A 13,240-nucleotide genomic window follows, 5' to 3' on the forward strand; every position below is an offset into this window, starting at 1 on the left:
ACACACACACACACCCCTGGTGCATACTCCAAACACATTTCCCCCACAGTAGAGGCATCAATCCAGCCTGGGCTCCCAGCCCTGGGCTTTTCTACACCAGAGTTCTGGCTTTCAGTAAGACCCCAACAGCGGCTGTCTTGTGTCTTCTCAAGGGCCCCTCTGTTTCTTATTGGAGGGAGGACCCAGCCTTCAAGTGACTCTAGCACACACATGAATCGTGTTTTCTTTCAGGCAGACGTGTGCAGAGCACAAAAGCTCACCTCATCATCATCCGTTAGGTGTTCCTGAGCGAAGTCGTACAGTTCCTTCTGGAGCGTCGTCACATTAAAGAACTGAACTGCTTCCTGTTCAGACACAGAGAGGACTGTCAGGTCATCAGCCTTCTCATGTGAGGGCCAACAGCAGGCCGCACAGGGTCCTGGATTTCATTCAAGGCATGAAAGGGTTAATGAGCATGCACTAGGAAAGACTGTGTGAGTGTGAACACACCAACAGCCACTGACGTATGCAGATGCAAAGGCAGATTCTATGATATATAAAGACTGTGTTGAGTGTGAACACACCAACAGCCACTGACGTATGCAGATGCAAAGGCGGACTCTATGATATATAAATGCTATCATGGTTTTTAAGGGGTGAGAGGAGGTTCTGGGCTAAAGTTCAGTTGGTACTATGCTTGCTTGGCATGCTCGAAACCCAGAACCCATCCTGAACACAGCCTGAGCCAAGTGTGGTGGTGCGTGCTGTAATCTTGGAAGGTAGAAGCAGGAGAAGTTCAAGGCCAGCCTGGGCTGCATGAGATGTTGTCAAAGAAAAAACATTGGAAATGTAGGTTAGTGGTAGAGCATGTGACCAATGTGCATGAGATCATGGGTTTTATTCTCATAGCATAAACAACAACAACAACAAAACAACATAGCAACTGAGGAAATGTGTGTGTATGTGTGTGTGTGTGCACGTGTGCTTTAGCAAGGAATGGAGATATGGAAGATTTATTCATAGAAACCTAGGAGAGCATACAAAAAACCTGAGTAGAAAAAAAAATATATTTGTTTCTGTTTTATTGGGACAGGGTATTGCTTTGTAGCCCAGGCTAGCCCCAAACCTAATAATAATCCTCTCACCTCTGTGTCCAGAGTGCTAGAATTATAGTCACATGCTACCATGGCCAACAGCAGCAAAGAGTTTTGAAAGTCACATATTATTAACCCCCTGACAGTGGGTATAAAACCCCATATTTATCTATAGAAGGAATCAAGTGGTGTTTCATTCATAAAAATCTATAACCCCAGCACACGGGAGGCAGAGGCAGGAGGATTGCAACTTTGAGACCAACCTAAGCTAGATAGCAAAACCCTGTCTCTAAAGACCAAGGGCTGAAGGCAGCTGAGTGATGGAGTTCATGTCTAGGAATGGAGGGAGCTTCTGGCTTCTAATACCATAGAAAGGGGGGCTGCGGACACAGTGTAAGTTACAAAGCCAACATGTGAAGACGAATCCCATGTGTGTAACAATAAGTGCATAAGTAAATACATGGACCCTGGGCTGGTGAGATGGCTCAGCGGTTAAGAGCACTGACTGCTCTTCCGGAGGCCATGATGAGTTCAAATCCCAGCAACCACATGGTGGCTCACAACCACCTGTAATGAGAAACAAATAAAAAATAAACCTATGAGCCGGAGAGAGCGGGGTCAGAGCAAGAGGGAGTAAGGGAAAGGGGAAAAAAATACATGGACCAGAAGGAGGAATTAAAAAGCCGTGTGGGCCTTGAGACGGGCTCGCTGCAGAAAGGTGCTTGCAGCCATATAAACATGAGTTCAATCCCTGGGACCCACATAGGAGAAGGAGAGAACTGATTCTCACAGGTCATGCTCTGACCCCCACTGCATGCTGCAGCATATGCAGGCCCACACACATACACACAGCAAATACGTAAAAATATAAGAAAAAAAATTAAGCAGTGTATGATGGCATATGCAGCATTCAGGAGGCAGAAGCAAGAGGGTCTCTCCGAGTTCAAGGCCAGCCTAGTCTACTCAGTGACTTCTGGGTCAGTCAGGGCTACAGCGTGAGAGCCTGACTCAGGAGGGGCCAGAAACAGTGGAGTCCCTTCATTTCAAAGCTGCTTCGCTCTGAAGGGCAAGACCAATCTCCTGCAGGTGATCCAGAAGAGGGACTAGTGAGTGGGACCAGGGCGGGGGGACACTCACCGGTCTGGGCTGGAAGTGCTCATCCGAGAGGCCCCACTTGTCCCGGTGGTACTGATAGTAGACTAGATTCTGTTGCATGACCTTATCATTCTGGTCAAAGAGCAGGTAGCTGACGGCACAGGGGGCTGCATTCTTCAGGTCATTCACTGAAACCAGAAAGAAGAGGCCAGGCAGGTGAGAGACACGCCCTGCAGCTCCCTGATGCCACCCCACCATGGAAGCTAGAAGCTGGACCTTCCTCCAGGAAAAGACCTCAGAAAGAGGGCAGGGCACAGCCTGGGTCCCAAGACCGCCTAACGGGCAGTAGAAACCACAGATCTCCCTCAGGCTGTGTTGATTCTGCTAGCTTCAGACAATCAGAGTGTGTCCCAGGAGGTGATGGTTCTCAAGGCTTGGGCCACACACTGGGCCTGAGAAAGACAGAGGCAGCTTAACTACAGGTTTCCCGCAGCTCCTGGGTCCCATCTGGCTAGGAACACAATTCCCAGAGAGGGCAGGCCCCCCTCTAACCAAACCAAACTTGGAATACAGAAAGAAAGGCTGGGGATGTGGGCTCAGTTGGTAGAGTGCTTGATTAACATACATGGCGCCCTGGGTTCAATCCCTAGTTCTTTACAAACCATACATAATTTATTTATATATACATATATAATACATACATATGCATATGTATATATAATATATGTGTATTTAAAATATACAAACAGTATAAATAATAAATATATATTAATAATAAAGTAGTAAGTGCTGACACATTCCCAGCATTTGGGAGGAGGAGGCAGGGGGTCAATAATCAGGGTCATCCTTGGCTATACAGTAAGTTTGAAGCTAGCCTTAGCTACACGAGACTGAGTTTCTAAATACATAAACAAACATGTAAGATAAATAAAGACTCCACACTACATAAACCAACCAAATAAATCATGGTAGGCCCTCGGGACTAGAAGAGTCAAAGGGGACCTTGTCCTGCCATCTTCTGGGATCGGGTTTCCAGCTCCCTGTTTAGAACTGGACCCCCTACATCACCATCAACATGGAGGTTCTGCAGGGGGCATCTGTCTTGGGGGGCAGGGGAGTCAGGCTAAGAAAAAATGAGACAGAAGCCCCTTGGTACCTTCCAGAGCCACTTCTAATCGACAAAGCAGAGACACTTAACAAAATTCCAGCAGGACTGACCCAGTCGAAAATGATTCAATGGTGCCACCTAGTGGCTGCCTGCTATAATGACGAGTTTAAGGCTCTTCCTGCACACAGCCTGTACGGCTGGTGAACGTGCTAATTTGTACTTACACGATTTATCTCCAACCCTGGAAAGCAAAACTCTCCCAGAGAAGAGCAGGCAAAACCCAGAGTTCAAGCTCGGCAGCGAGGCTCGGGGTCTCTGCTTGAATCAAGGAGCCAGATGCCCTCTTTGTGCACAGCACTCATGTGACCTTGGTGCTCCTCAGCCGCCACAGGTAAGCAGGGAGATCCAGGTTACTTACACTTGTAATACGCAAACTGCAAATAGTGGTACATGGTAGCCACAAATTTCTCCACGGGATAGCCTCCTATGACTGGCGTGAGGGTCTCCTCACAACGAATCTTACAGTCCAGAACTTCCACATAGTGATCTGAAAAACAGATATAAATTGTCAGAAGAGTCGTCCGTCTGTCTCTCTGTGTCCCTCCTCAATCCCTCTCTCCCTCCCTCCCCTTTTCTGTCTCTGTTTCTCTCTCTCCCTCCCTTCCTCTCTCTGTCTGTCCTCCCTCACACTCTCTCTCCCTCTCTTTCTCTCTCACCTTCTCTCTCTCTCTCTCTCAATGAAAACCAAGGCCTCGTGCACTCTAGGCAAGCGCTCTACCACTAACACAGCCTTAGCCCTGTCACTATCTTCAGTCTTGTCCTGCCTTCCACATACATGGAGGTAAAAGGAGGAAATGAGACATCTAAAATAAAGAACTTGTGGCTGCAGGGACAGCTCCGTGGTAAACACCGGCTATTCTTCTAGAGGACTAGGGCTCAGATCCCAGTACCACAGGATGGCTCACAGCCATCTTTAACTCCAGTTTCAGGGGATCCCATCACGTTCTTTTGGCTTCTACAGGCACCAGCATCTTCAGCAACCACACAGTGTACAGGAAGGGTCTTCCATAGCATGAATCAATGCTCAGGAACCACATCATAGACAAAGAGAACCAACATCCGCAAGTTGTCCCCTGGCCACAAGCGAGCCATGGCATCACACACACACACACACACACACACACACACACACACACACACCACATACACACAAAATAAATAAATAAAATTATAATTTAAGGGGCTGGAGAGACAGCTCAGTGGTTAAGAGCACTGACTGCTCTTCCAAAGTCAGTGAGTTCAAATCCCAGCAACCACATGGTGGCTCACAACCATCTGTAATGAGATCTGACTCCCTCTTCTGGTGCATCTGAAGACAGCTACAGTGTACTTACACATAATAAATAAATAAATCTTAAATATATATATAATTTAAAATGTTTTAATGACCAAAGAATATTAATATAAATTAATATGAATAGTGATTTTGCACTGACAAGATGCCATACCTCTTCTACAGTAAATACTATCATTTTCAAACAATTTAAACTGAAGGTTAGAGTCTAGCTCCTAGCTAGAGGAAGAGGGCTTGCCTGACATACATGAGGCCCTGGGTTTGATCCTCAGCACCACAATAATAACAACCACCACAAACTTCATTGTCAAGTTGGTAGAAGACGAAGTTGAGACACCGCCTCATGTAGCTCCGGCTGGTTTTGAACTCCTATGCAGCTGAGGATGACCTCGACCTCCTCATCCTCCTGGTTCTACCTTGTGATCCCGAGTGCTGGGATAACAGACGTGCACCACATGAGCAGATAATGCAGAGCTGGAAACTGAACCTCGGGCTAGGTAAGCACTTTATCCACGGACCCACAAACCCAAATATCGCAGGTCCTACGTGTGAATTTGGACATACAAAATGGAAAACATAAAAAGCAGAAGAGACTGTAAAATCTGGTTGAAATACTTATGTATGAGTGACTTTTATAGACAGAACATGATATCAGCAAGACCTCTCAAGGGTGAAGCCAGAACTGAGGAGACGCACGCAGGGACCGTAATGTCCTTGGGGTCCTGCTGTTAACATCTAACCCGTGAGGTGACAGATCAACCCGGCTGCAGCAGAAGCAGAAAACACTTTAACTAAATGCTTACAAATTAACAGCGCCGGGCAGGAACAGAGCCTTAACTGTGGTTAAACATTTATGAAGCATATGAGAGGCCCTGGGTTCAATCCCCAGCATTGCCATAAAAAGTCAAATAAAATAAATAGCACTTCCGATAAGAAAACAGTGGACATCACATGTGCCTGCATGTGACATTCTGAGGCCACTGCTAGTCGTTCCAGCCAAAACTGGATGCTCCCAGGGTGACTGTCAGAAACCAAGAAGGAAATCTTGCTTGTCTTTGCTGTTGCTGTTTGAGAAAAGGTCTCACTGTGTAGCTCTGATTGTCCTAGAAGTCACAGGGATCCATCCCACTGCTGGGACTAAAGGTGAGCGTTGCCCTCCCCAGCTCACAGAACTGTTCACACAGTAATCGGCTTAAATGTCTGTTGGTGGCACCAGTGGTGCGCAGTGATGGTAGTGGCAGCCTCACAAGACGCACAAGATGGCAGCCAGGGACCTTTCTTTAAAACTGGGTTTACAGGTCAGCAAGATGGTTCCCTAGGTAAGAGCGCCTGCCCAAGACTAGACGGCCTGAGTTTAACCCCTGGGACCTGTAAGTCATCCTCCGACCTCTACACGCACACCAGGGCACATGTGTGCAAGCGCGTACACATACAAAATAAACAAACAAACAAACAAATGAAAATAAAACTGCTCAACGTGGGGAAAGGTGCTTACAGCCGGATCTGAGCACCAGAGTCCAATGCCCACCTGGTGAGAAGACACTGATTCCTGCCAAGCGTCCTCTGACCTCCACATGTGTGTCATGGTGGACACACATACGTGTGCACACGTGCACGTGTGCGCACACATACACACACACACACACACACACAAATAAGTAAATGGAAAATAAATAATTAGAAAAACACTGTAGGGCTGGAGAGATGGCTCAGTGGTTAAGAGCACTGACTGCTCTTCCAGAGGTCCTGAGTTCAATTCCCAGCGACCACATGGTGGCTCACAAACATCTGTAATGGGATCTGAAGACAGCAACAGTATATTCACATATATAAAATAAATCTTAAAAAAAAAAAAACAAAACAAAACTGTAGAATTTTGTTTAAAGTTTGGAAAAAAGACCAGCGTCGGACACAACACACAAAGTAGGCAGTTTGATTTCTCCTCTGTATGTAGTAACAGAGACGGAGTCGTCAGGTGCAGGGTGCTCTCTGAGAGAATCCCCAAACGGAACCAGAGAGCAGGACACAAAGAACACGGAAAGCGAGACTGGGCGTGAAGCCTCCAAGAGACTCTGACTCTCAACTACTGAGTCCAGAGCTAACAGGACAGTTAGAATGCTGAACAAAGAATTCAGACATCGCTTCCTAAAAATGACCAGTGACTAAAGAGCCAAGCGAGCGGATGAACAGGGCAGAGAAAGCAATCAGGGTGTTGACGAGAAAGTCAGCAAGCAGAGGGGGTGGTCTCAGGCCTCCGCGGGCAGAGGCAGGCAGCTCTCTAAACTCAGGGCCAGCCTGGTCTACAGAGTAAGCCCATGACAGCCCAGACTATACAGAGAAGCCCTGTGTCAGGAAAAAAGCAGAGAGAAAGGAAGAAGTCGGATAAAAAAGGCAGCAGCTGGGCGGTGGTGGCGCAGCCGGGCGGTGGTGGCACACACCTTTAATCCCAGCACTTGGGAGGCAGAGGCAGGTGGATTTCTGAGTTCGAGGACAGCCCAGGATACACAGAGAAACCCTAACTCAAACACACACACACACACACACACACACACACACACACAGGTTCCTTAGATACCAATGGAAGCCTCAGGGCACAGGCCCCTTCCACCACCGACCTGCTATGGACAGGTAGAAGTCCTTGAAGTCCTTAACCTCCCGCGACCCCTCGCAGGCAGCCAGGCACTCGTAGAAGGCCTTGAGGAAGTCAGGAAGGGCCAACTCCATGTCGGAAATGGACGTCCTCCAGTTCTCCCCGTTGTAGGCCCGCACCGCACGGACAAACAGGCTCTGCAAAGCAAGAAGATGCGGTGACGTTCCCTCTAGGCAAACCAGAGCCGGAGACACGCTCGTCTCGCCAAAAGAACCACGACCCTGACCAAGCTGAGCTTCCTCAGCCCTGACGACCCTTAACGAGACACAAACCAAGCGCGGCTGCGTGTGGATCTAGGTTTGCCCACGATGCTCACAACAGACACAAATCAGAGTCTCAGGATAGCCCAAGCTGACTTCAGATTCCCTGTGTAGCTAAAGATGAGCTTGACCATCTTTTTTAAAATTATACTTTGACATTCGTGTGTGTGTGTGTGTGTGTGTGTGTGTGTGTGTGTGTGTGTGTATACACCCGTGCCTGTGTGCACACACACATGAGCTGCACATGTAGGCTTGTAGAGGTCAGATGACATCTTGGAGGAGACAGGTCTCTCCTACCAAACTGTGAGTCCTGGGGCCCCGAACTCAAGACATTCCCCAGGCTTTGCAGCAAAAACCGTCAACCCATTAAGCCATCTTGCCATCTGGACCTTGAACCTCTGTGGGCCAGACTCACAGGTAGGCACCACCATGCCCGTTTCATACAATGCTGGGGACTGAACCCAGGGCACTGTGCATGTATGCCAACACTCCACCACAGAACTACACCCCAGCCCAAACGACCGTATTTCATCTTCAGTTCAAAATATAACAAGTACCTGACAATAAAATCAAATTCAGATCAGGGAAAAAGTGACCCCGAGTCAGGGGCTGTGGCAGCAGCCCCAGCAAAGGGGCAGGAGGAAATGTGTCAGTCAGGCTGGGTGATAAAAAAATTCCTCACCATGCTCTCTGTAGCTATCACATGACACATGAAGTTGTCACAGATCACTGAATTATAAAAAGTTCATCCACAGTTAGCTAAAAGGGCTTGGTGCTGCATGTGGCCCAGCCTGGCTTCAAACCTGCGGCAATCATCAACGCCTCGGGGCTCCCAAGTGCTGAGATTACAGGCAAAAGACACCAATTTGCTGACTTTCCTTCATGGAGATTTTGTGCTTCCCCAGTTTCCTATTGTCATAATTCAGCAAACATCACTGAGAACATCACAACGTTCTTTAGATGTCAGCATCCTGGCCAGGGAGATAGCTCGTGGGTAACGGCACCTGCCGCCAGGCATAACAAGCTGAATTCAATCCCCCAGACCCACACAGTCAAAGAGGAGAACTACAAACTGTCCTGTGGCTGTCATACAAGGGGTATGCCACACCTACACACACACACACACACACACACACACAAAGTATAATGTAAAAAAAAAAAAAAAGACATGCGTTGCTCCCAGAGTCCCACACCAACTGCGGGGTGAAGCCAGAGTGTACCTCGTACGACTTGGTTTCCAGGTCTTTAATGTGGTCCTCGGCTCCAGGCAAGCTCTTGTAGTATGCCATGTTTCTCTTCATCATCTCGTCGTCAGGGTGCTTCAGAAGATAGGTGTGAGCCGCGGCGATGGCCTTCGGGAGGTCGTTGGCCTGGGTGCACAGTTTCCAGTCAGATACTGAGCCTTGAGCCTTGTCGCTGGGAGCCTCATTTCAGCAACTTCTCTTCCTCTCTCCCTTCCTTCCCTCCCTCTCCTTCCTTCCTTCCTTTAACCAACTCTTATGTAGCTTAGGCTAGCCTCAAGGCTGATAATGACCTTGAACTTCTGACCCTCCTGCCTTTATCTCTCTGAGTGATCACAGGCATGCCTGAATAGAGCCGGTCTTCTGCATTGATGGGGCTCAAAGCCCGCTGCAGGCCGGGCAATTACTCTGCCAGCTGAGCTAGGGCACCAGCCTCTTCAAGGAGCCCTTTGGTTCCCTCTTTACCCAAATGACATTTCCAGTTAAGAGAGCAATGACTTTTCAAGGCCTTTCAAGACCTGGGCCAGCCATTCTGATGAGCCTTTGTGCCTTTCCTGCCTTCCCTCCACGCCTGCACCATCTAAGCCGCAGGAGGATTTACAGCATTCACAGCAGACCCCAGGCTCGCTGGCTGGCTCAGGGGTTAGCCATGAGGAGTCCAGTGAGATGCTAAACGGAGGCTGTGGTCTGCTTCTTCTTCTGGCTCTCTCCCTGAAGCGACCCCCGACTGCAATGTTCCCAAACTGAGGGTCACAGATCCTGTCAAGATGGCCTTCTCCACGTGGTCACTCCTCCTAACTTCCAGTAACTTCTTACCCCCTTGCTGCTTCTGGCCAAGGGCTGGGTATCCCTGAGCGGCCCTAGTGCTAGGGGGTTAGAACATCCCCTGTGTACCCCTGCGCACTTCCGTGAACAACTGTCTTAATAAATCTTCCTCACGTTACCTTTTCTGGCGGAACCTTGACCAACACATTCATGTCTCTCATGAGGCATGAATGAGAGATCTAGAGAAATCTAGGATCTCTCAGAACCGTCTGCCTCTATTCTCAGGGACCTCTGCTCCCTCTCTCTGACTCATCTACTCCACAGATATTATGGAGCATCTCCTATCGGCAGGCACTATTTCCAGGAAGCAGGCTACGGACAGTCAGTTCACCCATGCTGCTGCAGGAGCTCCAGGGCCGTGACTAGCGCTGGCCACCTGACTAGAACTAGCAGGAACACAGAAGATCTCAAACAGGACAGGCGTGCGGGGGGCGGGGGGAGGACCTTACGAGACAGTGTGATAATAAATCTCCATCCCCGACTTGATGGAATCTAGAAGCAGAGCCACCCAGGACTCAAGCCACTCAGCACACTTGTGAGGAATTAATTACCTAGATTAAGTTTCAGTTGGGATTATCTGCCTACTGGCTTCCCAGGCCACTTAACGAAAAGAAGTCGAACTAAGCACCAGCATCCATCTCTCTCTGCTTCCTGACTGGACGGTGTGGGGAGAGGACAATGTGACCACCCACCCCTTACTCCTACGGCCTTGCCTTGACCTGCCTGCCCTCCATGACAGATGGTACCCGCAAACTGTGAGCCTTCCTTCCTTAAGTTAGTTCTTGTCAGGCGCTGGGTCACAGTAACCAGAGATGTAACCAACCCAGGCAGGCAGATGTGATGCATCAGCCTCCCCGTGAGGCCAATAGCCTAGGGCCTCCAATAGACAGAACCACATCAGCCTCCCCATGAGGCCAGCAGCCTGGGGCCTCCAATAGACAGAATCACATCAGCCTCCCCATGAGGCCAGTAGCCTGGGGCCTCCAATAGACAGAATCACATCAGCCTCCCCGTGAGGCCAACAGCTTGGGGCCCTGCATAGACAGAATCCTGGCCCAACCTGGCAGCTGGAAGGGCCTCTACCATGAATGTAGAGAAGGCCTCCTTCAGCCTTCCCAAAGGATCACTCTGAGACAGGGACAGTGATGAGGTTTAAAGAGAAAGAGAAGCCGGTCAGTGGTGGCACACGCCTTTAATCCTAGCACTTGGGAAGCAGAGGCAGGTGGATTTCTGGGTTCGAGGCCAGCCTGGTCTACAGAGTGAGTTCCAGAACAGTTCAGGGCTATACAGAGAAAACCTGTCTTGAAATAAATAAATAAATATAAAAAAATTAAAGAAAAAGAGGCATATACACACACATACACACATACAGAGACAGAAAGACAGAGAAAAATATGTGAGACATATCAAATTATTGAGAGGCATCAACCTGTACCAGAATGCCCCTGAACTCGAGCCAAGTCATCTGGATACAATGGTGGTTTTCATGTGGCAAGGTGGAGGGTGGAGAGGGCAGGCCCCCAGGTGTCAAGGCTGATGTCCAGAGAATGGCAGGAGGTGGCCTGTGGTTGGTGGGGCTTTGGGGGAAGCCTGAGCTGGCAGCTGGAGAGAAGCGAAGGCTCTGCAGGCAGCCAGTGACCTGCGGCTTCTTCTAGGAAGAGCAGTGGGGAAGAGGAGGGCCAGCGAGATGGCTCAGTGCGCAAAGGTGTTTGCCACCAAGCCGGATCTAAGTTCGATGCCTGGAGCCCACAAAGCTAGGAGAGAACAGACTCCCACAAAGTGTCCTCTGACCTTCACACATGACAGTGTATGTCCACTTGTGTACACACATCGAAAAATCTTTCTTGGAGGCAGAGGCAGGCGGATTTCTGAGTTTGAGGCCAGCCTGGTCTACAGAGTGAATTCCAGGACAGCCAGGGCTACACAGAGAAACCCTGTCTCTGGAAAAAAAAAAAAAGAAGAAGGAAAGAAAAAAGAAAGAAAGAAAGAGAGAGAGAGTGAGAGAGAGAGAAAGAGAGAGAGAGAGAGAGAGAGAGAAAGAGAGAGAGAGAGAGAGAGAAAGAAAGAACTCTCTTAACCAGAAAAAGTAGAAACTGGGTTTTGAGAGTTCTCTCTCTCTCTGTGCCTGGGGCCTGTGAAGGCCCAATAAGCTGATGCCTTTCTGTCCAGCAACTGGGAATTCAAAGCTCCCAGAGCAAGGACTTAACGGGCAGGGAGCTGCAATTTGTGGCTATTTTTAGCAAGCAATCGCAGGCAAAATTTAAGCAGCCATAAAGAGGATGCAGTGAACGATTTTTCTTAAATTCTAGATGACACATAGAGAGAGAGAGAGAAAGAGAGAGAGAGAGAGAGAGAGAGAGAGAGCACAGAGATGAGCCTAGGGAATCTGCCTGCACACACTTCCCTGAGCAGAGGACTCTGCCCCCACAAAGAGCAGGCCACATTTACAAAGCTCTCTTTCCAGTACCAAGTACTCTGTTGGGGCCCTGTGGCATATCTGCTACCTCAGCACAGGCTGCAAACAATTTTTCCAGGAGCTGGGAGGAGAGGAGCATGAAGAGGTATGCAGGCAGGAGGATAAAGAATTCACCATCAGCCTCGGCTATGTGCAAGTCTGAAGCCAGCCCAGGTCACACGAGGAAAAAAAAAGAGAGAGAAAATAATTTTCATGCTCAAGATGAAGGAGGTAGGGCAGGATTTGGAGAGCTCTGGCAGGGCTGTGTTGGCAGAACCTGGGTGACTGGGGACTGGAGCCATTGCTCAGTGGGTAAGGGCACGTCCTGCTCTTCCAGAGACCAAGGTTCTCTCTGTTCCCTGGACTCAGCTTGCATAGGCTGGCGCACCATCACCTCTAATTCCAGCTCCAAAGGGATCTGCTGCCCTCTTCTGGCCCCCAAAGGCATCCACACACATATGACATGGCATACACACAGACATACACACACACACAAGCACACATGCACATAAAACTATAAATGAGAAAAAGATCAAAGGATAAAGGAATGATGCTCAAGGTTGAGGGGCGGGGCTGATCCACGGGCTTGGTGGGCTCCATCTAGAGGATCTAGATGATCTAGGCCCAGGGGAGGCCCAATCTGGGATGCTGAAGGTGGGTGCTCACAAGGGTGGGGCTCAGTGGGCTGGGAGAGGCAGGGTGGGCTCAGTTAGGGGGAGCTCATTGGCGGCACAGGTTGGGATGTAGGGGTGGAGTGTGGGTGGGGGTAGGTTTGGAGAGGCAGGGCCCCTGGGCAGGCCTGAAGCAGAGCTCTGTGGGGTGAGTCTCTAAGGCAGAGCGGGTGAGGCTGGGAGCTGAAGTGTTCTGGGAACTGGCAGGAAGCTCAACTGGGCAAGGCTCAGCTGAGGTGGGTCTTGCGGACCCTGCTCAGTGGGACAAATTTTGAGGGAGGGTGATTATGCAGAGGAGGAGGGTCGTGGCCCCAGGACAGGAGGTTTGGTGGGCGGGGCTCAGGCGGGCGGGGCTCAATAGATTGCAGGCTTGCCTGCCTGGGATTAAGGAAGACCAGAAGATTTTTGGGAGCCGTGGTCAGTTGGGCGGGATTTAAGGGCGGGGATCTAAGCTCAGTCGGGAGGGGTTCGGTGGGCGGGGCTCAGGGACGGTGACCTGGGCTCGACG

The 13,240-nt window shown here is 49.6% G+C and overlaps 1 protein-coding gene across 1 annotated transcript in view; it reads right to left on the bottom strand.

Moving 5' to 3' along the window:
* Positions 1 to 13,240, bottom strand: part of Crtap (cartilage associated protein) — a 16,975-nt gene that overhangs the window by 3,087 nt on the left and 648 nt on the right. The window contains exons 2-6 of the mRNA XM_031345739.1: positions 8,761 to 8,956; positions 7,246 to 7,417; positions 3,695 to 3,823; positions 2,211 to 2,356; positions 261 to 344 (exon numbers count right to left, since the gene is read on the bottom strand). Coding sequence (XP_031201599.1) covers positions 261 to 344; positions 2,211 to 2,356; positions 3,695 to 3,823; positions 7,246 to 7,417; positions 8,761 to 8,956 — 727 coding nt within the window. The remainder of the gene's footprint in view (positions 1 to 260; positions 345 to 2,210; positions 2,357 to 3,694; positions 3,824 to 7,245; positions 7,418 to 8,760; positions 8,957 to 13,240) is intronic.

The sequence above is a fragment of the Mastomys coucha genome, unplaced genomic scaffold (assembly GCF_008632895.1).
Source record: "Mastomys coucha isolate ucsf_1 unplaced genomic scaffold, UCSF_Mcou_1 pScaffold23, whole genome shotgun sequence".
Taxonomy (NCBI): Eukaryota; Metazoa; Chordata; class Mammalia; order Rodentia; family Muridae; genus Mastomys; species Mastomys coucha.